This window comes from Microtus pennsylvanicus, chromosome 12 (assembly GCF_037038515.1).
Source record: "Microtus pennsylvanicus isolate mMicPen1 chromosome 12, mMicPen1.hap1, whole genome shotgun sequence".
In the NCBI taxonomy this organism is placed as follows: domain Eukaryota; kingdom Metazoa; phylum Chordata; class Mammalia; order Rodentia; family Cricetidae; genus Microtus; species Microtus pennsylvanicus.
In genome coordinates, this window is record NC_134590.1 from 66,305,903 (window position 1) to 66,331,283 (window position 25,381).

General features: G+C 45.5%; 1 protein-coding gene across 2 annotated transcripts in view; it reads left to right on the forward strand.

Moving 5' to 3' along the window:
• Positions 1-213: 213 nt before the first annotated feature.
• Positions 214-25,381, forward strand: part of Ap1b1 (adaptor related protein complex 1 subunit beta 1) — a 54,341-nt gene continuing 29,173 nt past the window's right edge. Inside the window, exons 1-2 of one of the 2 annotated variants that reach the window (XM_075944177.1) lie at positions 214-366; positions 22,820-22,882. In XM_075944177.1, the coding sequence (XP_075800292.1) occupies positions 22,846-22,882 (37 nt within the window). In that variant the 5' untranslated portion in view covers positions 214-366; positions 22,820-22,845. The remainder of the gene's footprint in view (positions 367-22,819; positions 22,883-25,381) is intronic. The other variant, XM_075944178.1, reaches the window with a different exon arrangement.

The window sequence follows — 25,381 nt, forward strand, 5'->3', positions numbered from 1 at the left end:
TTTCCGACTCCACGGTTCTCCTGCCCGATCAGGGTGTCTAGGCAAGGACTGCACAGACTGCCACAACAGCTTGACCCGCCCAGGCCCCGCCCTCCTCACAAGGCTCCGCCCCTCCCGCTCCAGGCCCCGCCCTACCTTGGCCCCAGCCCCTCCCTCCCGGGTTGCACCCTTGACCCCGCCCCCGGGGTGTGCGTCCACCGGAAGTTCCGCGGCACTGGCAGCTCACTTCCGCTCGGCAGGTGACAGCCGCGGGGTTCGGAGCGGCCGGCTGCAGCGGCGCACCCGCGGAGAGGGAGGCGGAGGCTGCGGACATTTTGCTGCTGAAGCAAGCCGAGCCGTGGCGCCCGGAGCCGTTTGGACTTGCTGGTGAGGAAAAAGGCGCCCCGGCGAGATAAAAGAACTGAAGGGGTCCGAGGTGAGGGGTCGGCGGGGTCAGAGGTCACGGAGAGGACGCCACGCTGGAGGGGCTCGAGCCGCGTGTGGGCGAAGGTGAAAGGGCTGCGTGCTCATTCATTCACTCCCGCGTGGTGGCCCGGCGTCACCCAGTCACCTGAGGTCCGCAGTCCCCTTTGGAATGGCCGGCTGGAGAGACTCCTGGACTTAGGCCCCTCCTCCGCTCTGCTTCCCCGTTCCCACTCCGTGGCCGACCTGAGGCCTCCTCGTTCAGGGCTTTATCTCTTGGCCACCGCCCCCAAAATGGGGCAAAAATCTAGAAATGGCCTTATGCCGCCCGTCCTTAGGGTCCTCAGGGACAAGTTGACGGAATGGGGACACTTGTAGTAGTGCTCACACAACAAGGATGTCTGTCACTGGTTGTCCAGCTCTTTTTGACTTCGAAGCTCTGTGCTAAGCACTCTGTGTCCTGATCACAGCAGCCCCTGTAAGGGAGCTACTATTGCTTTAGTCGTTTTATCCACGAGGGCACGGAGGCACAGGAGGTTAAATCACATATGGAAGGTCATTCGAGGAGTAGAGGCAAAACCAGGCTTCCTATGCAGGTTTCCAGGGACAAAGGAACCAGAAGCCCGTTTGGGGTCTAGGAGTGATTTGATATATCTAGTCACCCGCCATTATATTGTTTGGATTGATGTCAGGAGGCCGCCTTCTGGCCTCTTGTGTGGTCTGATCTTCAGAAGAAGCATTTGCTTCACGTTCATTAGGAGGCTGTTCTGTCGCAGGCTCTTGCGCTTTCAGTGTTTTTCCTTTCAGGGCAAGAGTCCGAAGGTTTTCCTTATTATTGGGAACTGTGAAAGGCTATTCATGAAACTAATATCTAGACACTCCCTTCCTCGTGGTTGGAACAACAGGACCACTTAGGGGATCCTTGACGCTAGGTTCAAGAAGAACCTGCCAGAAGGAAGGGGCTTTGGCCGTGTCATGGTGCCTGGGAGGAGTAATCTGCCAGGGAGATGGCACAGTGATTTGGTGGCTGGATGGTGGCGTTCTCTTCCTCTGTAGACATTTTCTTGCTCCACTTATGCCTTAGTTTCCCCGACAGCAACACAAAAAGACTTCCTTCCTACTTCCTCTTGAGTGCATTGAACTATAATGAACCTGTGGAGGTTTTCTTGTGCTTTAGGAAAAAGTAGTAAGTAAAAATGTTACATTAGTTGCCTTCTTAAAAAATAAAAGGGGCTCTAGTTCCACGCTGGCCAGGATTTCATTGTGTCTTGAATCCATAGCAGTCATCCTGCCTCAGCCTCCCAAGTTCTGGGACTGATTACATACCTAAGCCACCACACCCAGTTCTCCTATTTATTTATTATAAGCTCTGTAGTCTGGGTTGGTTTTTTTTGTTTGTTTTTGTTTTTTTTTAGTTCTATCTAACTCACAGAAACTTAATAGTGTCACCTTATCCCTATCCTTCCAGAGGATAATTGGAAATAGAACAACTTGTCACGGGTTGTAGGAACAGACACAGAGCTCAGGACTCTAGCACTCTGTCTAGCCCACCTGACCCTCTGTTTCTTAGGAACTGTCAAGAGGCCTTTCCTAGTCCTAGAGACTCAGACCTTCAGAGTCTGTGTAGCGATCATCTAATGAATGTGGGTTGACTGGAATCTTCACGCTGGGTAACTTGACAGGCTCAGAGGTCCAATGGAAAGAGCATTCCGACTGCCTGCCAGTCAGCTCCTGGCTCCATCCCCAGGTCAGCAGCTTCGTAGTAGTGTGACTGGGATAATTCGCTTCAATTGGGTTTCTATCCTAATAAAATATGTAGGTATATCTAAGTGGCAGAGCACTTGTCCAGCATTTGCAAGCTCCTGGTTTCCATTCGTACCACCAATAAAAATAAGGTTTGAGGGGGAAATGTGGTGGTACATGCCTATAATCCCAGCCACACATTAGGCTGTGGCAGAGCACTTGTCCAGCATTTGCAAGCTCCTGGTTTCCATTCCTACCACCAATAAAAATAAGGTTTTGGGGGAAATGTGGTGGTACATGCCTGTAATCCCAGCCACACATTAGGCTGAGGCAGGCCGAGGCCAACTTGATCAGTATAGTAAGTTCCAGCCATGGCTACATAAAAAGACCTTGTCTCAAAATAATCATAAGGAAGCACTATTGACCCACCTCCCGTGTCTGTAGGTGTTAGAGGAGCCTGTCTTGCAGAGCATGTTACTGTTGACATGATACCTGCTGGGGCCTGTGTCTGAGGAAGGCTGGCTGCCCCGCAAGGTTACTGCTTCCTTCTCCAGTTAGATCACTAATTGTTAAGGACCACTCCCATCCATTCTTCTCACTTCACTTCCTAAAAGTTTGTAAGGACAGTTTAGTTGTGGGTGCAGCTGAGGCTGGGTTGTACTGTCATCGTTTGCCAGTCATACCCGAGACTTGCACATCTGCACTGCTCACTTCCCAAAAACCCTGAAGTCGGGCACCAGAGCCTGAAGTGCTAACAGGAAGCAGGCATGGTTTGTGCTAACAGGAAGCAGGCATGGTTTGTGCTAGGTTTTTACTTTGTTGTGTTTCAGATGGTTAAGGGGTACTTGTTCCTTGAAGGTATTTCTGTTTCTCAATAGATCTTTTTTTTCCTAAGATACACTGCTGAGATTATCACAAGCCAGAAGAGATATTGTTTTCCCCCCTGATCTTTATCACTTTACATAGAGAGGAAAAAATACTCTAGTGAGAGAATATAACCCAAGCAGCTGGGGAACCTTAAAAAAATACTACTTGGTCAGGCATGGTGGCACATGACTTTAATCCCAGCCTTTGGGAGGTAGAGGCAAGCGGATCTGTGAATATGAAGCTATCTTAGTCTATAGAGCGAGTTCCAAGCCAGCCAGGGCTACACAGAGAAACACTGTCTTGAAAAACAAAACCAAAAATAAATAAATCCTACTTGAAAATCCACCAGTAGGTCCTCCTTTCCCTCAGGCTAGACCGCATTTCTTGGCATAGCATCCAGGTCCTTTAGGCTCTGACTTCAACTGGCTCACTGGCTGCATTTCCCATACTCTTCTTCCTCCCAGGCATAGTCAGCTGCTGCCGCTTCTAGAAGCTGCACTCTGTGCTTTGTCTTTGCTTTGTGATCTTCTCTGCCTGTACCCCTCTCCTGCTGCTCTTGCCTAGACTCCTTTGCTGGACTACTGTTTGATGCTTGCCGGTTGCTCATTACCGCCATCTTGCAGAGACCTGACTGAGACCTTTCTAGTGTGTGTGGCAGTAATCACAATGAGTGCAATTGCCTGTTTACTTGACTTCCTTTAGTAAAGATCTCTTAGTTGTTGCGAGATCTGTGTGAACTGTGTGTGTCTCCAGCATCTAGTGAGGTGTATGGTGCACACAGTCGATGTGTAGTAAGGGTTTGGGGAAAGACAACTGAATGAATATCCTATTGTATTGTCAGGGTTCCTGGTGATGTTATGTCCATCCTCATGTTGTCCCACTGGTTTCGGGAGAAGTGTGACTGGTAGAGGGACTTAACTGCTCCACAGCCTCTGTAGCTCTTCCTCGTCACCAGAGTGCCTGAGGGCCTCCAGGGTTCTGGGGAGCAGGGAGATGGTGAGCCTCCAGTAGTGTTGACTGATGTCTGCCAAATCGGTGGGTTGGATTCTGCCTGTGTTGACCTGTTTTAGCTTTACAAACCTCTAATTCCAGGATGAATCCTGTTAGCTAGTGGAGCCTAGAGGCTTGACTGTGGTCCTAGATTTTGAAGCTCCCTTGTGTCTTCAGCCTTGGACTGGACCTATAACAGGATGGTCTCTAAAGATGGGAGACCCCTTCTGGTTAAGGCAGAAGTATGCCTGGTTGGCTAGAGCTTCCCAAGTCCATCAGCTAGGATGCAAGGTTCCAATCTGTTTCTCTCAGTGTACCCTGGGTAGGAGATGACAGAATTGGAAGTCATACTTAAGAATCTTTGATTTTGTACTCGTGTGCGTGTGTGTGTGTGTGTGTGTGTGTTTGCCACAGAGCACCTCTGGATGGCAAACAACATTTCCCAGGAGTTGGCTCCTTCTCCCATGGGAGTTCCAGGGATCACACTCAGATTGTCAGGCCTGGCAGCAAACGCCCCTGCCCACTGGGCTGTCTCACTAGCTGTTTTGTTTTGTACTGAGAGTTAAAGCTCAGGGCCTCATGCACACCAGAAAGGTGTACCACCACTGACATATATATATATATATATATATATATATATATATATATATATATATATATCTCCCTACTACTTGAAAGGTTTTTTACAAAAGTTATTTTATGCGTATGACTGCCCACATATATGAATGTGCACCGTGTGTGAGCTTGGTACCCTGAAGACCAGAAGAGACCAACAGGTCCTGTAGGAGTGGAGTTACAGAGCTGCCATGTGAGTGCTGGGAACGAACCTGGGTCCTCTGTAAGAGCAGCAATGGCCTTTTGTGTGGGGTCAGGGACACCCTTGCCATGGCCTTTGCTCATGAAAGTAAGAGGACAACTTTTGGGAGTGGGCTGTCTTCTGCCACCATCAGGGTCCCATCCAGTGCTCAAATCAGGTTATCAGGCTTGGTAGCAAAACCTTCTGTCCCTGGGCCCTCTCACTGACCCTTTCCTCAGAAGCTTTAGCCCAGTGCTTTGATGTCTAAGTACTTCACCAGCTGTGTCACACACAGGTGTAGATAAGGGCAGCGTACACTTTTAACCACACCCTAACTGCTTTTTGAGCTGGAAAGACAGTTTTTGTGTGGCCAGCTGTTGAGTCTGTTTGCATCATCTTCATTCGCTGATCTTGAGATTCTGACAAGAGAGACTTCCTAAGTCTAGCATTCATTCATTCATTCATTCAGTGTTTATTGAGGCCTACTAGTGTCTGACGCTGGGATGTGCCATAGGTAAACAAGCCAAGCCTAGTTTCTGCCATGCCGTTGCTTTCTCTTGGGAAAGAGACACAGCAGAAGTAGAAAACAAATGGAATGATTGGAAAACAGAAGACATGGCAGCCAGAGCCTGTTAAAATTGAAGCCTTGTCTCAGGATTCCGCTCCTCCAGAGTAAAGCCAGCACCCTTACAGTGACTGTAGCTGTTCTTCTGTACTTAGTGCCCAGTCCTCCTTCGGCCACAGCAGGTCACTCCACCCACTTCTGCCCTGCATGGTAGGCATGGAACCAGGACCTCACGCTTGCTGAGCTTCTGCTCTGTTGCTTTCCTCCATTCTTAGCCCCAGACGTTCGGTTGGTCTGGCTGCTGTTTCCCTGACAACCATCACCTCAAGGAGGGCCTTCTGTGGCCACTAGTTTACGTTTTCAACCTCTTCTCCCCCTGCGCTGTGCTGTACTCCTTTCTTGTTTTTGGTTTGTTTGGTTTGGTTTTTGTTTTTTTGTTTTTTTTTTTTTTTGAGACAGGGTTTCTCTGTGTAGCTCTGGTGTCCTGGAACTCACACTGTAGAACAGGCTGACTTCAAATTCACAGAGATATGCCTGCCTCCACCTCCTGAGTGCTGGGATGATGATGATGATGATGATGATGATGATGATGATGATGATGATGATGATGATGATGATGATGATGATGATGATGATTTGCTTCTAAGGAACTGTCTTCTCTGTTTGTTGTTGTTTTGTTTTTACGATCTTGCTTATTTGGAAACAGTTCTCTTTGTTTCATTGCACATAACTTCCAGTGCATGGTAGGTGCTTGGTGAATGTATGCAAATGTGTAAAAATACTGGAGAGTAGCAGATAAATACCTTCTGGAGATGGTAGATGTAGGGAATGTGTCTTTGAAGTGATGTCATCTAAGCTGATATTTGAAGGATAAATTGGAACAGCTAGGGCAGGAGAGGATAATCCTGGTAGGATCAGCAAGTATAGACAATGAGAAAGAAGCACCTAGCAAAACACTGAGGGCCTAACGTTCTGAGGTCCTTTCAAGACCTTGTGGGCCTGGTGGTGTTCTCATTGTAGCCCAGTTCCCCACCTCCTATAATGTGCTCACTGAGCCTGTAGGAGCAGGTTATTATGACCTGCCTCATTGAAGGAAGGGGCCTGGTCTGTCTCTCCTCATTTAATCTGAGGACTCAGGGTTCCGTCCTTGAATGTCATGGTAGGGAGCATAGCCACAGGCAGACGTGGGGCAGGAACATAGCTGAGATCTTACATCTGACCCACAAGCATGGGGGGGGGGTGTGGAGGGAGGGAGAAAGAAAGAACAAACACACTAACTGGGAATGGTGTAGGGTTTTGACAAAGCCCAACCCCAGTGACACACCTCCTCTAAGAAGGCCACACTTCCTTTAAACTACCACAATTACATATTTATGATTAATTTTTTGTGGGCCTGAGGGTGAATGGAGCCTTGGGTCTTTGCCTCTGAGCTCTCCTCTCAGCCCCTTTCTCCCATTTGAGATGCTGCCACCTGGTCGTCTACCCTGTGCTAGTTCTTCTCGCTAATAGTATTTATGCTTCACCTTTCATTTATTGGCTGTGAAATGAGCTTGGAGGTCTGGCATTTTCCATTTCAGGATACACAGACATACATGCAGACAGAACACTCATACACATAAAATTAAATAAAAAATTCTTAGTCTCGTAGAGATGTGCCTACCTCTGCTTCTCAAGTATTGAAATCAAAAGAAGAAAATGTCCCAGAGGAGGCAAGGCTGGGCAGTGGCAGGTGCCACTTGACATCTGCCAAGGCCTCTGCATCTTCTGCTAGCAGAGTCCACCACACTGACCTCCAAGGCCATCCCTGAACCTTGTACTTCCTTCTCTGACTTATCTACTCCTCTCTTCTCCGAGTCCTTGTTTGTTTTGTGATGTAGTCTTGCTGTGAAGCCCAGCTCAGACCTCGAACTCTCCATTCCTCTTGGTTCCACTTCCCAAGTGAATTAATGTATTTGGCTCAGTAGATGCTTTATATATTATAAAGGAAAGATTTGCCTTTATCACAGACTCCTTACCACATGGCTGCTTTGGGCTTACATGGTGCTCTTCTCTTGGTGTCATGGCCCTGGTTTCACATGGAGAGACCGCAACTGTAAACCACTCAGTACTGAGCCTGCTTCTAGCTGGCATTGGTGGCTCACTCTTCTCAAGTCTCTGCTTTGTTATACTGGCATTTAGTGAGCATTTCTATGTCACCCATCTTTCCTATCTGCATAATCTCCCCTTCACCTCAAGAGAACTTCCCTGATACTCCACCTACCTCAGGATTAGGATTCTCCTCTGAGCTTTGGTGACAGTTTTCTGAAGGGCAGGATCACTCTCCTGTCCTCTGCGATCCTATTTATGGCCTACTGTGTATGACTCCTGTGTGGGCGTAGTCCCAGGTCTGCAATGGGTGACACTTCTCCCTGTGCCTGCTGAATGGATAGCCACAGTTCTCCAGAAAGTGTTCCCTCTGGTTTGTACGAGAGCACAAATTGTAATAAGCCTTGTTCTGTGGTCACTGGTTTCTTCTTATTTAATTAACATGAGTATTATCCCAAAGATGTCCTCACTAATTTATTTATTTTGGTTTTTTGAAATTATTATTAGTGTTTTGTTTTGTTTTCTGAGACAGGGTCTTACTATGTAGGTATGGCTGTGCTGAAACTCACGCTGTAGACCAGACTGGCCTTGAACTCAGACCACCTGCCACCTGCCTCTGCCTCCCAAGTGCTAGGATAAAAGGTGTGCACCACTGTGACCAGCTTGTTATTTATTTATTCATTCATTTATTCATTCATTTATTTATTTTGGTTGGGGGTTGGTTTTTCAAGACAGGGTTTCTTTGTGTAGTATTAGCTGTCCTGGAAGTCGCTCTGTAGACCAGGCTAGCCCCAGACTCAAAGAATTGCCTGTCATTGTATTATTTTAATACAGAGGAATGTGGATCTTTCTTGACAGTAGCTCTTATAAAAGCTACATTATTGTGTGCAGATTAGCGGGAACCTGACATGTGGCTTTGAAATGAGGTTCTTGACGCTCACTGCCTGCTGATGAAGGGTTTTTTGCTTGCATGTGGTACTCTTCTACCTTTGGGTCCTTTTCATTTTGAAACTTTTAATTACTATGAGCTTCAAGAGATTGCTTTGATTAATCAGTTCTCATCCAAATCCCAAGAGACCCACAGCTTGGCAAGCTTTTCAAGACAGGCTTTTACTAGGCATGTTACCAAACCTGCTGTTCCTGCTGTTTCAGGTAGATAGATGGGCCATAAAGTAACCTGCTATTCAACATCTGAATAGCTCTGCAGGGATATGTGGCAACCTGTATCCTGTACCCTTTAGCTTGACCTGCATGCATGCATTTCTACCAGGACTTCATTCAGAGAAGAGGATTTGCCTCCTTGGTTAGAGTTGGATGTGTGACCTGCTCTTAGGACAGTGTTGGGGTGTGGGTACCATCGTTTTCCAGCTGTGTGACTGCAGACAAATGCCTTACACTCTCCTGGCTTGTTTTCCCTGTGAGCCTGTGCTATTATTAAAATCATCACAGATATTATAAAGACAGAATTTTTTTAAGTTATATACTTTTATTACATTTATTTATTGTGTGTGCCATGACAAGTATGTGGAAATCAGAGGAGATTCCCTTTCTCCACCACATAGGTCTTGGGGTTCACTCAGTTTGTCATGCTTGGTGGCAAGCACCTTTACCTGCTGAGCCAACTTGCCAGCCCCTTAGGATAAAGTTCAAAACTCTATGTGGTGTCTGGCCTTCAGTGTATGTCTGTTGGTCATACTTATTTAATCACCATCTTTGTTAACATTTCATGCCAAGCTTGAGGAACATGAAATATTTTCTCTTAGTTACTGAGCTCACTTTGAATGAGCCTGTGTGTCTGAGCCTAGTGACCGCATTGTCTCAGAGAGAAAGTCTAAAGTCTGCTTGCTCTACGGATGACTCACCTTTGCATCTTTGAGTTGGCTGTGCCAGTTTCCTTACCTTTAAAGTGAACGTTTGCACTTACCTTTTCCTTTTTAAAAGACTGGGCAGAGGATGTCTGCAACTTCTTGGTAGAGTGCTTTGTAGGTATGACACTAGGTGCTATCACCTACATCACCAGAAAAAGGTAAATATGATAAAAGTTGCTCAGATGAGGAGAAGTGCCTGGAATCCGACTCAGCCCCATGGAGAGAGGGTCACAATTAGGCAGGGCATAGCACAGAGGGGACGTCTGTGAGATAAACCAGTATCTGTGTCCCTGAGACAGTTGAAAGAACAGAACACATGTAATGACCAAAGTGTGGCTTTTCTGTTTAAGGTGAAAGAAAAATGGCAGCTACAATCTAGCCCCTCCATTGTGTGTGTTTCCATGAGTGTGCTGGTGCATGAGTGTGTGGATACGTGCCTGTGCTTGTGAAGACCAGAAGTCAGCTTTGTAATGGTCTAGATAAAATGGCGCAGTTCCCCGAGGATGGCAGCTGGGTCCCGCCACCCGAGGCCTCTGTGTGTCCCAGGCGGGTGGGAGGCTGCGGATCAGAGACCTCTGCAGGTTGGCAGGGCAGCCAGTCCCATGAGGAGCCGAGGAGCCGCATGGGTGAGAGACAGAGAGTGAGTTTGGATATAGTTTACTTAGTAAAAGGGAAGGGAGGGAGGAGGAGAGGAAGCCTTAGCTACCTCTTCCTAAGAGAAGTGGGGCAGAGGGAGGGAGGGCGGGAAGGGGCGGAGAGAGGAGAAGCTAGGGGGAAAAGAGAGAGCGCAGGCTGGAAGAGGTGGGATAGCTGCCTTCCTCAGTCAGCAGATGATAACAAACATGAGGTGTTGTTCCTCACCTGCTGTCCATCTTGATGTGTGAGATGGTCTCTCACTGGCCTGGAACTCACTAGTTAGTCTAGTTTGGCTGGCTAGTAAGGTTGCACCAGGAATCTGTCACAAGTGCCTACCACCAGTTTTTTACACGAGTTTTGGACAACTAGGGTCCTCATGCGTGTTTGATAAGCACTTTACCAAAATTGAGCTTTCTTCCTGGCTGAAGAAAGTCTTTTTCATTCTCTCTCATTCTTAGCCTTCCCCTTTCTTTTCTTTTTGTTTCTGAGACTGGGTCTCACTATGAAACCCAAGCTGACTTGGAATTCATGATGCTTGTTGCTCAGCCTCTAAGGGCTGGAATTGCAAATATGCACCTCTTACTAAGACAGTCGTGACTGTCCTTGAGGTCCGAGTCCCTTGTAGTAGGTTTCTGAGCAGCTGTCATCATGGAAGGGTTTAACGGCTAAAGCCCCAGAGTACTATTTTTCCCTGCTCAAATACCTGTGCCTTCAGAGATGGGTGCTTGCACCTGAGTCAGACCTCCTTAAATGGTTCTCCTCTCATTCATTAACTCATCAAATGCCTTCACTGTGACACACATGCTAACACGGCCATCCTCAGCTTTTTTTTTTTTTTTGTGGTTTTTCGAGACAGGGTTTCTCTGTGGTTTTGGAGCCTGTCCTGGAACTAGCTCTTGTAGCCCAGGCTGGTCTCGAACTCACAGAGATCCGCCTGCCTCTGCCTCCCGAGTGCTGGGATTAAAGGCGTGTGCCACCACCGCCCGGCCATCCTCAGCTTTTCAATGCAGAGATTGGACGGCTCTAACAAGACACCGCCCACTGCCCTGGAAGGAAGGAAGTCCCACCCCTGCAATGTTTGGCCCTGTGGAGGATGAAAACACTTTCCTCCTCAGAGTGTTAAGGTTTTCCCTCCTACTGAGGACTTAATAAACAGAGCATGTGTTACACACCTGTAATCCTAACACTTAGCTGAGGCAAGAGGATCATCAGTTTGAGGCTAGCCTGACCTACGTAATGAAGTCCTATGTTTTAGCTACTTTTTCATTGCTGTGATAAAATACCATGACCAAAAGCAACTTGGAAAGGAAAGGTTTTATTTTGGTTTACAGCTCCACACCATAGTCCATGTGAATGAAGTAAGGACAGGAACTGAAGCAGAAGCCACAGAACAATGTTGCTTACTGGCTTGCTCAGCCTGCTTTCTTATATACCCCCAAGACCACCTGCCCAGGGGTGGTACCATCCATAGTGAGCTCCATAGTAAGCTGGGCCCTCCCACACCAATCCTTAATCAAGAAGGTGCCGTACAGACTTGCCTACAGGCAATCTAGGAAGAATAGGGAAAGGCATTGTCTCAAGATCACTTCTTGATAAATATGTCTAGGTTTGTAGCAAATTGACAAAAAACAAAACAAACAAAAACCAAAACAATCAGGACATCCTGTCTCAAAAATCCAAGCAGGGCCTGTGAGATGATTCAGTGGATAAATGCATTGTCCACCAAGCCTGATGAACTGAGTTCGATTACTGGAATCCACATGGTGGAAGGGGAGAACCAGCTCCTACAAGTTGTCCTCTCACTGCCACACTGACGCTGTGGCATGTACATCCTCCACCCCCACACAAACAAAGAAAGAAAGGTAAAAAGGCCTAAATAAACAGAAAACTAATAAGGTGTACTGGCTCTGGCTGGCTACTGAATTTTTCCCTCCTTGATCCCTTATATTACGCATTTACAGTAATCACATTCAACTTCCTTTTATTTGACACCAAAAAAAAAACAAACCAAAAGAATCCCCTAGTGGGAAATCATATTTGAGTGGCAAATCAGAACATTTGAAATGTGGGAGAAGTCTGTTCTGTTTTTCTATTGTTTTGTTTTGCTTTTGTTTGTTTTTTATTAGTTTTGTTTTTTTTGTTTGTTTGTTTGTTTTTGGTGTGTTCTGAGACAGGGTTTCTCTGTGTAACAGTCCTGGCTGTTCTGGAACTCACTCTGTAGTCCAGGCTGGCCTCATACTTTCAAAGATCCACCTGCCTCTGCCTCCCAAGGGCAGGATTAAAAGGTATGTGCTATTACCACTTGACCTGACTGGTTTTCAAACTGCACTGAACTATGGGTTCCCAGGGGTCCCTGATGAGGGGGAAAACCTGAGACACAGTTGGGTGAGTCGGGATCTAGCCCCAGCCTTCCTTCTGTCATCTCAGTTCCACTTTCACCTATTGTATATGTTGAGGGAGAGGGTCTGAAGTTCTTTGACAACTGGAAAATAAGGCCAGAGTTGGGAGATTTACTTTACTCCCAAGGCCACACAGCTGTTTGTATAGCAAAGCCAGACTTCTGGCAACTGTCTTGGAATTGGCTCAGCCTTGCTGTGTTTGTTGAAAGTTAACTGCAAAGCCTTCTGTTCCTGGTCTGTCTGGTACTTGTCACAGAGTATGATTTGTTGTAAGTCCTTGGTTTTGTAACTTCCTTGGGAACCTGTCTTTTCATTCACGGAGTGAGCCAACATTTGGTAAGCTCCTGGAATGTGCCAGGCGCAGTGCCAGTCACTGGTTTGACAGCGTTAAAGAGAACAGATCCCAAATTAGAGGCATGAAGAAGGCTGTGGAAGAGGTTGGAGATAGGAGTGAGTTCAGTACTGGGAGGCCTGTGTCCCTCTGGGTACAGAGGAAGAGAGTTAAAGCTGGGGCTAAAGAATGAGCTTATTGATGGACAAGCATTTGGGATAAATGTACCAATCAATCTAAGCTGCTTTATGTTAAAATAGGTAATGTGTATTGATGTGGGAGTGTCATATATCAACCTGTTGATTTCATTGGTTAAGCAATAAAGAAACTGCTTGGCCCTCATAGGTTAAAACATAGGTGGAAGGAGTAAACAGAACAGAATGCTGGGAGAAAGAAGCTGAGTCAGAGGGTCTCCATGATTCTCCCACTCCAGGCAGATGCAGGTTAAGATCATTCCTGGTAAGCCAGCTCGTGGGCTACATAGATTATTAGAAATGGGCTAGTCCAGGTGCGAGAGGTAGCCGAGAAAAGGCTAGATATAATGGGCCAAGCAGTGTTTAAAAGAATACAGTTTCCGTGTAATTATTTCGGGGCATAAGTTAGAGCTAGCCATGTGGGCGGCTGGGTGGCGGGACACAGCCCCCCCCCCTTATTACTACAGTGTATAAACAACACATTTCTATCAAAGGGTAAATGGAGAGTCAGTCTCACACCCCATTCATTAATCACCCAGTTTCCTTTTTGGAAGAAAACACTGATAACTTTTCTGTCCTTTTAAGGCTAGTGGATGTTGGCCGGGAAGTGGTGGCAATGCACATCTTTAATCCCAGTGCTTGGGAAGCAGAGGCAGGCAGATTTTAATGAATTTGAGACTAGCCCGGTCTACAAAGCGAGTTCCAGGACAGCCAGAACTGTTACACAGAGAAACCATGTCTTGGGGGAGAAAAAAAAAAGATAGTGGATGCATTTGCAAACTTTTAAGATATTTGCTTTTTATTAATATTTATTTAAAATAGCGATACTAGCATACTTCATATATTTTGCACTTTGCGTTTCCATTTACTGCCTTGGATAATTATGATAAAAGCATGTTGGGATGGAGAGAGGACTTGAAGGTTAAGAGCATTGACTCCTCTTCCAGAGGACTCAGGTCCCACATGGTGGTCACAACCATCTGTAACTCCAGTTCCAGGAGATCCCACACCCTTCCCTGGCCCCTGCAGGCACTGGGCATACACATAAAATAAAACTTTTAAAAAAGTATGTATAACTGGGGATAATGGCACATGCTTTTAATTCTAGCACTCAGGAGGCAGAGGCAAATGGATCTCTATGTGTTAAAATATTCACGGTATTTCAAAGGTTGTTGATTGAATAAATGACCTTTTGTTTTTATATAGAAAGACCTAGAAGTTCTATTGTTAGACCAATGACTAAGTAAGTACATCTGAAGTTTTGAAAGCTCCTGCCAGACTACTAAGAGGTGTGTAAGGCAGTTAGGCTCTTGTTGACATCAGACGAGGGTCCTTATTTCCTGTATTTATGCTGACCTAGCTCTGCCCTACCCCTAGCCACGCTTGTATGTATGTATGTGGCTGAGGTTTTCATTAATCCAGTAGTCACTCAATAGTATTTCAGTATCTGCCTCTGTGCTAGGATTAAACCATGCCTGGCTTCTCTCTCTCTCTCTCTCTCTCTCTCTCTCTCTCTCTCTCTCATTTTTGGTTTTTCAAGACAGGGTTTCTCTGTAGCTTTGGAACCTGTCCTGGAACTCTCTCTGTAGACAAGGCTGGCCTTGAACTCAGAGACCCGCATCTCTGCCTCCCAAGTGCTGGAATTAAAAGGGTGTGCCACCACTGTCTGGCTCCTGGCCTTTTTTTTTTTTAATATGGTGCCTGCATAATGTTAGAGGACCACCTGATAAGTCAGTTTTCTCCCTCTATGGGGTTCCGGGGATGAAACTAAGTTGTCAAACTTGGTGACAAGTACCTTTACCTGATGAACCATCTTGCCGGCCGAAAATATTCCTCCTCCCTCCCTTTCTCCATTTGTCTCTGTCTCTGTCTCCCTCCTTTCCCCCCACCCCCAGTCTTTGTAGCCCTGGCCTGGAAATTGCTTTTGTAGACTGGGCTAGCCTCAAACTCACAGAGATCCTCCTGCCTCTGCCTTCCAAATTCTGGGATTAAAGGTGCATATCCAATTAAGAAATTGTTTATTTTACTGTTTATATAATTCACACCAAGTAGCATGTGTAGCTCTTAGCTGTGCAGTTTGGCCAGGATATGCATCAGGATACAGATCCTCTTCTTCACCTGCAGGGAGCTTCCAGGTCCCCTTTAGCCAAAACTCCTGACCTAACTTCTACCACCATAGCTTAGTTTTGCTTTTCTGCTCTATAGCGTTGTCTAAATGACATCCTATGATCGTTTAGGTGTTTATTTATCCTGTTTAGTTGACTGTTTTGTTTGATGCTGAGTATCAAACCCAGGGTTTCATGCATGCTCAGTACATGCTGTACCACTGAGGCACTTCTCAGCTCTTGTTTACATTTCATCTGCCATTGAGTTTCCATTCTCGTGCTGTCCCATTAGAAGAAATATGTGACTGTCTGCTCTTGCATAGAATGTGGGTTCGATTCCCAGAACCTACATGGCAGCTCATAACTGCCTGTAATTCCAGGTTTAGGGGATCCCTTACCTTCATACAGACATACATACAAGCACAACACCAGTGAGAAAGAGAGAGAGAGAGAGAGAGAGAGAGAGAGAGAGAGAGAGAGAGAGAGAGAAGACATATGTGAATATGTGAGAAACATAAACCAGCAAGTGGTGCTCTCCCCATTTTAAAACATGGAAACTAAAATAGAAGCCAGCACAATGGCTCAGGATGTAGACACTAGCTGCCAATCCTGATAAGCCTGTGTTCTATCTCTGGGACCCACATGGTGGGAGGAGAGATTCCAATTCTGCAAGTTGTCCTCTGACATACACACCCATGTTGGGACCTGTGTGTGTGTGTGTGTGTGTGTGTGTGTGTGTGTGTGTGTGTGTGTGTGTGTGTGTGTGTATCTGTGTGTACACAGTAAGTGTAATTTTAAAAAAGGCAATGAAGTTAACTAACTTCAGAAGGGTAAAAAGTTAGTATTGTGGGAGCTGGAGAGATGGCTCAGCAGTTAAGAGCACCTGTTGCTCTTGCAGAGGACTCAGGTTCAGTTCCTGACACATGATGGTTTACAACCATCATCCATAATCCCAGTTTCAGGGACTCTGCCACTCTCTCCTGATCTTTTCAGACACTAGGCGCACATGTGGTAAACATGCATACTTACAAGCAAAACACTTACATATAAAATAAATAAACCTAAAATAAATAAATAAACCTAAATTTTTTTAAAAAAATCATAAGTGAAGTTATTAGCAGCCTGGCATGGTGGCACACACCTTTTAATCCCAGCACTCAAGAGGCAGAGGCAGACTTGCCAGAGCTACATAGTGAGACTTTGTGTCTCTGTCTCTGTCTCTCTCTGTCTCTCTCTCTGTCTCTCTCTCTCTCTCTCACACACACACACACACAAACACACACAAACATTACTATTAACAATTTTGAGTCATTGGAGAAAAATTGTTCATTCAAAACTTTCCTTATAAGCCGGGCGGTGGTGGTGCACGCCTTTAATTCCAGCACTTGGGAGGCAGAGGCAGGCGGATCTCTGTGAGTTCGAGGTCAGCCTGGTCTACAAGAGCTAGTTCCAGGACAGGAACCAAAGAGCTACGGAGACACCCTGTCTCGAAAATTAAAAAAAAAAAAAAAAAAAAAAAAACCTTTCCATATAGATTTAAGTTAATTTTATTAGCTTAAAGCAGATAGTTTATTTTTCTTGTTTTAAAAAATTTTAAATCACCCATAGGGAGCTTCCAGGCCCCCTTTAGGCAATACCCTTGTTCTAATTTCTACCACCATAGCTTAGTTTTGCTTTTCTGCTCTATAGCTTCATCCAAATGACATCCAAATTAAGCAGATGGTTTATGTTTCTTGTTTTAAAAATTAAATATAGAGCCTGGTGGTGGTGACATACACTTTTAATCCTAGTACTTGGGAGGCAGAGGCAGGTGGACCTCTGTGAGTTCGAAACCTGGACTAAAGCTAGTTCCAGGACCTCTAGGGGTGTTACACAGAGAGACCCTGTTTTAAAAACCAAAACAAAATTAAATTTAGATAAATTGTATGAAGACAAAATATTTGAAAAAGTATTGAGAACTTTTCTTAAACCTAATCCCAACTTCCTCCCTCCTTCCTTTCTTCATGTGTGCACATGTGCCATTGTCTATAGAGTCAGTTCTTCCATCTACCTTTACATGGGTTCTGGTGATCAGAGTCAGGTTGCCTTTATCAACACTGAGCCATCTTCTTTTTTTGGAGGGGGGAATCTTTTCTTTTGGATTTAGTTTTCCATTCTTGCCTTCCATCTCTGTACCCAGTGATTCACAGCAGGGAGCTGCTTAATTGTTCTGCAGAGCTAAGGGAAACTGCTGCTTTTCAGCTTTTCGTATTGGTTTCTTTAAGTCTCAGAAGGTGAGGTTATTGTCATGGAGATGACTTGATAGCCTGAAGACTTGATCTGTGCCTGGAGCCCACAAGATGAAGACAACCAGTTTCCCTGTCCTCTGATCTCCACACGTGCCCCTCAGCAAATATGTAGATATAAAAACGTTTGTTTGTCATAAAGTGGGGATAATAGGAATTTGTCATAAGGTGCAGCATCAAGAGTCTCTGTGGGTGTGGCATGGCATGCTGGAGGCGGGACAGTGGCCGTGGCTCTCTGAAGGGCAAACCAGTTGTTCCAGGAGTGCTGTCCCCCCTGAGGCCTTTCTTGACTCATAAATGCTGAAATTGAGGGGATCCCAGCCCCAAATGCTGCTGTCTCTTTCCATCAGAGTGGTTTCTGTTTGTTTATTTGAGGCAGTCCTGCTGTGTAGTCCAGGTGAGCCTCAAACTCATGGCAACCCTCCTGCCTCTATTTCCTGACTGTCTGACCCAACTACTTCTTTTGAAAATGTTCCCTGCCACTCACAAATATAGAATCCTTATACCTTGTCTTGCCTAAGCTGACCACCTACTTTTAAATGTGGTTCATGTGCTTGATCAGATGTGTCAGGCAATAGGGTCTTAGCACGTTTGGTCTCATGGGAGAGGGATTTGATGCAGGCCACAGCTGGCAGTTTGAGGGACATGCTGCTTTCCCATGGCTTCCTCAAGTGCAAGTGCTTTTAGGACTGAACTGTTGTTGTCCATTCCTGTGCAGAGAATGCAAGCTCTCTCCTGTACTGACATCTAGGAGACAACTAAACCCCAGACCTGGCTCTGGTGTGAGGACACTCATTAAAAAGCGACACATGGGAGAGCACCCTACAGCACACCTTCAAGCTGTGGGCGCTTGCTTTCCCGGTGGAGTAACTTTCCAGGTCATTCTCACTTTTCCATGTATCCCTTTACTTCTCTAATTTCTGAACACGATCAGCTTTGGAGGAACACAATTTCTGTATCATCTGTCCCTCTGGGCCCCAGCAGAAGCATCTGCAAAATGGATGCTACAGAAATTAGCATATTAAGGCCTGCTCAAATTTGAGGGTAGTTGTTACATTATGAAAGAAGATGTGTCAGAAACTTGACTGTAGATCTGTGCAGCTCTGACTGGTTAACCCTGCAGCAGGATCTCACTGTGTTACCTAAGCTGTCCCTGAACTCTTAGGCTCAAGTAATCCTTGCCTCAGCCTTCTGAGGAGCTGGGAATATAGACTGTGCCCATCTTATGTCCTTTTTTTTAATATACAAAAAATAAAAAGAAGAAGAAAAAGAAGCTTTCCTGTCCCTTTCTTCTCCTGGTCACTTGCCTACAATACTCAGTCTATCCCTGACGGGTTTTGTCCTGGGAATTTAGGGCTCCTAAATATGTCTAAAGAGAAGGGAAAGTCCTTGATAGCCTCCTCTGCTGCAGAAGAAAACTGCCAACAGCCTACAGTTGGATATTGGAAGTAGTTCTTGTGTTTTGTTTTGTTTTTTTCTTCCAATTTTATTTTTTGTAGGTTGTTTGTTTCCGTGTTGCTTCAAGGAGTGATCTTACTGTGCATTCTGCTCTCATCCTTTCTCAGCCGCCCAATTGCTGGGGCTACAGGCATGCACAGCCATGCACAGCTATGCCCAACCTCAGTCATTCTCTTAGACTCAGCAAGGAACATGGACCCTTTGGGCAGTTATGCTCTCAAATCTGATTTCTTAAACCATGTAAGCCTTTATGATACAACAGAAAACCTGTTGTCATTTTCACCTTCTCATTATGAGCATTCGAAAAAACTGGCTGTGTGCATGTGCAAAAGAACATATTTAAGTAAATTGTCATTGATAATGAGTGCACAGCATTACATAATAGAACTGTCAGTGAACGAGTGTCCGTGGGAGCTCCAATGGCCCCTTTATGTTTCTTTGAAGAACTGTCAGTTGAACTCCGGCCTTATGCAGAGCCCTATATGAGGCCCGAGGGTGGATAATGCCCGCTGTGAGGCAAGCCTACGCGCCCTTTATGGGTTCTTTTTAGCCCTGGTCCATACTGTGGGGCCCAGCAAAGGAGAGACTCCACCTTATCACTTGGATCTTTTCTGAAGCGCTGTTCTGAAGCGTCATTAGATCTGGTCTCCTCTGCTCTTTCCTGCAGCTCTAGAAGGAGAAGGCCTTCATTCTTTCTGAACTTAGCAAAAGAAAAGTAGCGTTATGTCTTTCTTCTTTATACTGTTGTTAGTGAAGCTTCTGCTCTTTTATTCTAAAGCAGCAGTTCTTTGCCTTCCTAATGCTGCAATCCTTTAATAGAGTTCCTTATCTTGTGTTGACCTCCAACCATAAAATAACTTCATGACTATAATTTTTCTACTGTTATGAATCCTAATGTAAGTCTTTTTGGAGATAGAGGTTTGCCAAAGGTTGAGATCCACTGTTCTACAGCGCATCCATAAGAACTTAAACCTGAGACAGTCCATGCTAGAGTTCCATTGATGACTGAAAATGGGAGGGAGACAGCTTCAATGCTATCCTGCCATAATACGAGCTGGACTTGACAAAAATAGTCAGGCTGGAAAGCTCATATCGGTCACCTCGTGGCCTTTCATTTAGCCTCCTCATAATAAGAAATACAAAGAAGGCTACGTATTTGAGTCCCTTCCATTGAGACAACTGAATGGACAAAATGAAGTGACTTTGCTCCATTTGGATGTCTGTCTGTCTTGCCCTCCCTCCCTCCCTTTCTCTCGTGTTTGTGCACCTGCACTTTGGACATCAGAGAATAATTTTTAAGAATCGCTACTCCCAATATGTGGAGGCCAGAGACTGAACTCAGGTCACCAGGCTCGGCAGCAAACACCCTTCCTTCCTGAGCTATTAACTCACCAACTTCAGGTGTCTTTTTTTTTTTTTTTTTTTTTGAGGGAGAGGGGGTTGAGACAGGGTTTCTCCTTGTATCCCTGGCTGTTCTGGAACTCACTCTGATCAGGCTGGCCTGGATCTCAGAGATCTACCTGCCTCTCTGCCTCCTGAGTGCTGGTATCAAAGGCGAGTGCCACCACACCTGGCTTGTTTTTGTTTTTGAGGCAGGATCTCACTAGGTATCCCAATCTGGATTTACCTCACAGTCTTTCTGCCTCAGCCCCTTGGGTGCTTACAGGTGTGCCACCACTACATCCAGCAGGTGTATGGCTTTTCTCTACCGTGAAAAACTACAGGTAGATCAGAAAGTTTCCCTTCGATTAAGTCCTTAGTGCTTGAGAAAGCCCTGCCCTCCCTCTCAAATGGGGAAGAACTTCATCAAGAGGGCATAAGCCCTAAGCTCAGGTAGACCTGAGATGCTCCCCACTCAGCGCCTACAAGCTGTGAACTTGATAGGTTACACAGCATCTTTGAGCCTCTTTCTGTAAAACGCAGTTAAAACTGGGGATTGGTTCTGTCAATAAGTGAGGACATGAGTTCAGATCCCTACTTCCCACATACAGCCCAGGTGCAGAGGTGCATGACTGTAAGTCAGTGTTGGTGGGGTGGAAGCTGGTGGATCCCAGTCTAACTGAATCAGGGGCTCCTCGCTCAGTGAGAGAACCTCTCAAGAAAGTAAGATGGAAGGTGACTGAGGACATTTGATGTTGGCCTCTAGTGTGCACAACACACACACACACACACAGGTACACACCCATGCACAAATGAAAAGGAAAAGGCTGTTGTTCTCATTTTCATATATGCATGGTTTGCTTGTGTATGGGTGTTTGTGGGGTTGCATGATGTCCAGAATTATCTGTGATTGGTCTTCACCTTACTCATCAAACTCAGAGCTTAACAATATGGCTAAGTCTTGTTAGGCAGCATGCTTTGGAGAGTCTACCTTCTGACCGGAAGTATAGGTAGGCTGCCATACCTACTCAGCTTTGCATGAGTTCTGAGCACTCTGGTCTTCACGTTAATTGCTAAGCACTTTAACTACCAAACTATCTCCCTGGCCCCATAAACCTCTCATTTTAGTAGAGGTGCCAATAAATGATTACTTTTTGGTAAATCTCAGAGCAGTTCTAGAAATTGCTGCTATCCAAGGTGTTGTGACCTCTGGGTAACTTTTTTTCTTTTGAGACAGTATTAGTGGCTCTGGTTGACCTTAGCCATGATTTTCTACCTCTCCTTTCCAAGGATGGAATGGCAGACATGTGCCACCATGGCCTGTTCATTAGCTATTTTTTTTTAAAAATCATTTTATTTTATTATTGTTATTGTTGTTGTTGGTGGTGGTGGTGTGTGTGTGTGTGACAATGCACATGTTAGATCACAGGTCGGTTTTGAGGAGTCACTTCTCTTGATCCCTTAGAGATCCCAGGAACTGAACTCTGGTCAAATTTGCATGGCATAGTGCATTCCCTGCTGAGCCATCTCACTGGTGTCCCTCCCACTTCCTTTTAAATCTTTCTGTTGATCAAGAGGAACCGTTGAGGTACAAAGTAGTTGCTCAGTAAATGTTTGCTGGATGAACTTGGTAGCTTCAGTATTTTCTTTGACCTCTTGACTTTGACAGTTGGATAATATCTTGAGTGATGCTGTAAGAAAACTGGCCAGACAGACTTGAGAAATGGTACAGTCATGGTATGCAAACGCAAGCCTTCTAGAAAGAATTGTAGGTTTTTAGAAACTTGAGGGAAGTTGTGGAAAGAAGAAACCCCCTTGTTTCTTTAAGATTTATTTACTTAGGGGCCTGGAGAGCTGGCTCAGCAGTTAAGAGCACCAGTTGTTCTTCAGAGGACCCGGGTTTAATTCTCAGCACCTACAGTTCCAAGGGATCTGCCCCCACAGGCACACATGCAGTACACAGATATACATGCAGGCAAAACACTAGTATACAGAAATAAAATTTTAAAATACTTATTATTTTATGGGTATGTGTGTGTGCCTAAGTGAGTGTCTGTATGTGCACCATGTGTGTGCAGTGTTCTTGGAGGCCAGAAGGGTGCGTTTGGATCTCCTAGACCTGGAATTATAGGTGGTTGTAAGCTGCCATGTGGAAGCTGGAAACAAATCTAAGATCCTCTGCAAGAACAGCTGGTGCTCTAACTCCTGGCCATCTCTACAGTCCCTTCCCTCACTCCTTAAACAGCATTTCCCAATGTGGACAGAACCACCTGAGCTTTGGTGAGCTGAGCCCCACAGCTGAACAGGATCAACACTGCAAGGGGGCTGCTGTGACTGACCTTCAAGGGCTTTTTACTTCTAGTCTATGGATTAATTGGTAGTTACTCTATCTGTCTGCTGAAAGCCATGGAAGTGTGTCCCAATAGTATGTTCATAAATAACAATACCGAAAAAGCCAGATGACCTCAGGCTCCTGTTCTGAGGGAGAGATTCCTAGAAGGAAACTTATATGGACAGTCAAAACACTAATAGATTCCCTCAGTTACCTCCAAAATAAGACCAACCCTGACCTAGCAGTTCACGTGCCTGGAAAAAGAGATAAATATCTATCTTGCCCGGCTTTGTGTGCTCTGGATCCTTCTCTTGCTCCCTGTGCACACCCTAACTGGACAAGAAATAGAACACAGATCCACCCTTTTCTTCTCTGTCTTGCAGAGTCTGGCCACAGATAAAGGACCAAAATGACTGATTCGAAGTACTTCACAACAACCAAGAAAGGTACTGTATGTTCTACCACAGCCTATGCTCTGTCCCCAGATCTGTCCCTGATGTGTTGGGGAGCATGGGGAGGGGAGAGGCTGGGAGGCATCATTGAAACGATGATCCAGAAACTGTTTGCAGTTGATGACGTTAGAACCCTCAGGTGTTCCTTTTAGAACCCAAGGAAGAACATTAATGTTAAGCATGCGGAAAAGACCTTGTTTTGTTCCCAATGGCTTAAAAATAGTTAAATATATTTCCCCTCCTCAGAGAAGGTACATAGTCTGTCAACAGGCCTGCTGTGGGTGAGGCTGGTCCTTATCTGTGGCATTGTTCTTCATGCTGGAGCAAAAGTTTTTATCCTGTTGTTCATTTGACATCATCATGAACGTTTCCCAGCAGTTCTCATGACTCAGCATTAAGTCAGTTCAGTTGCTGCACTGAAGTTTTCTAAGCTGGGTTAATGTTTTTGGAGACTGTTTCTTTCTGCTTTTAAAAAAAATAGAAGTTGTTGTGGCTGACAATGTGCTTTAACCTCTCTGGTCAGGCCTTCCTCACCCTCTCCTTTCCAGTGCTTGCTGTAAGGGTGGAAAGATATATATAATTTGTATGGAATTTTTGCCTATATTATGTCTTCTCCTGGTTCCCAGGAAGGCCAGAAGAGTGTGGGTCCTCAGAACAGGAGTTTCAGAGAGTTGTGAGCTACCATCTGGGCCCTAGGGATGAAATCCCAGTCCTCTGGAAATGCTTTTAATCACTGAGCCATCTTTCTAGCCCTGATTCTTAATCTTGCTGAATCACTGAGTCAGATCCAAAGTCTGTTTGTTAGCAAGGCATTTTATATTATTTTTATTTATTCTTTTTTAAAGATTTTTTTTGACATTTTGTTTCCTGTGCATTAGTGTTTTGTCAGCATTCATGTCTGTGTGAGGGTGCTGGATCCCCTGGAACTGAAGCTACAGACAATTGTGAGCCACCATGTGGGTGATAGGAATCAGACCTGTTCCTCTGGAAAAGTAGCCAGGGCTCTTAACAACTGAACCTCTCTCCAGCCACCAGCATTTTATTTATCAGTCTGTTAATAAGACTGTTGCTTATTTGTTAAGACAATCTTGCCAGGTGTGCTGGGTCTCAACTTTGGAAGCCAAAGACAGAAAGATCAGGGGTTAAAGGCCACATACATAGCAAGTTCAAGCTTAACCTGCTTTGTGTGAAGCCCTGTTGTGGGGTCCCTGGCTGTGAGAAAGAGATTGAGAGACAGTGAATAGAGATAGAGACATCTAGATTCAAATCTAAGTCTGATGTCGTTGATAATTTTTAAGTGAGGAAAGATCCAAGGCCGATTGTAATAAAGACTGCAGGGAGTTAGTGAGACCAGGGTCACAGCTCTGTTGAGACTATACAGCACCAGAGTCTGGACGTGTAGTCTTGGGGGTAGATTCAGGAACCAGGCTTAACAGCTGCATTTGAGGCCTGTTGGAGGACAGAGGCATCTCAGAGCAGTCTGCCCTGAGCTCACCTCAACAGCCTTGGTGCAGAGTTGACTGACCTCTATCACCTGCCATATGCTTTGAGTAGAGCAGTAACATCCCTGTAGAGGGGGACAAAGGCCATCCTTGTCTGCTGAGTCAGGGCCCTCTTGGAGGAGGAAGATGTGTTCCTCTATAAATTGGTACCACAGGATCTGTGGATTATTCCTGGTCCTGTTAAATAGTTCCTGTAGTGTGATGCTGCTCAGGCTTGCTAGGTCATTGGGGTTTTTTTTTTTTGTTTGTTTGTTTGTTTTTATTTTTGTTTTTGTGAGACAGGGTATCTCCGTAGCTTTTGGAGCCTGTCCTGGAACTAGCTCTTGTAGAACAGGCTGGCCTCGAACTCACAGAGATCCGCCTGCCTCTGCCTCCTCAGTGCCTGGATTAAAGGCGTGCGCCGCCACCATCACCTGGCCTAGGTCATTGCTCTTAATCAGTTGTATTTACTCTCTTTTTGTGATCATGGTTTAAAAACAAAAACAACTGATTTTCTTTTTCTCACTATGAATCTACTTAGAACTTTCTCAGCGCTTTCCCCCGCTTAACAGTCCCGTCTCACCCTACCCCAAGTGACTTGAGAAAAACCTAGGACTAGAATTCATCACGTGGCTAATTAGTATCAGCAGTTGTCCTGATGCAGAACAGAATGCCAGGCACTGAGACGGGCATTTCACAGCTGAGGCTGAGAGGCATCATTGCCCAGTCCAGAGAGAGGAGCAGGCAAGAAAATGGGGTCAGAGAGGCAAAGGGGTATCCATGGCAGGGCCAGTCAAACAAAGTGATTTATTTATAGGGTAGGCTTTTAAGGAACACACCTGGGTTCCAACCTTAGCCTGTCCCATTTGCTATGGAACAGACTCCATTGCTCATCTGTAAAATGGGGAAAGGCAGGTTGTTGTGAATATGAAATGAGAAAGGATATGGAAAAAATTAGTGTGGTTCTGTGCTCAGAGGAAGGTTCAGGAATTGTCTACCCCTAACCTGTTAG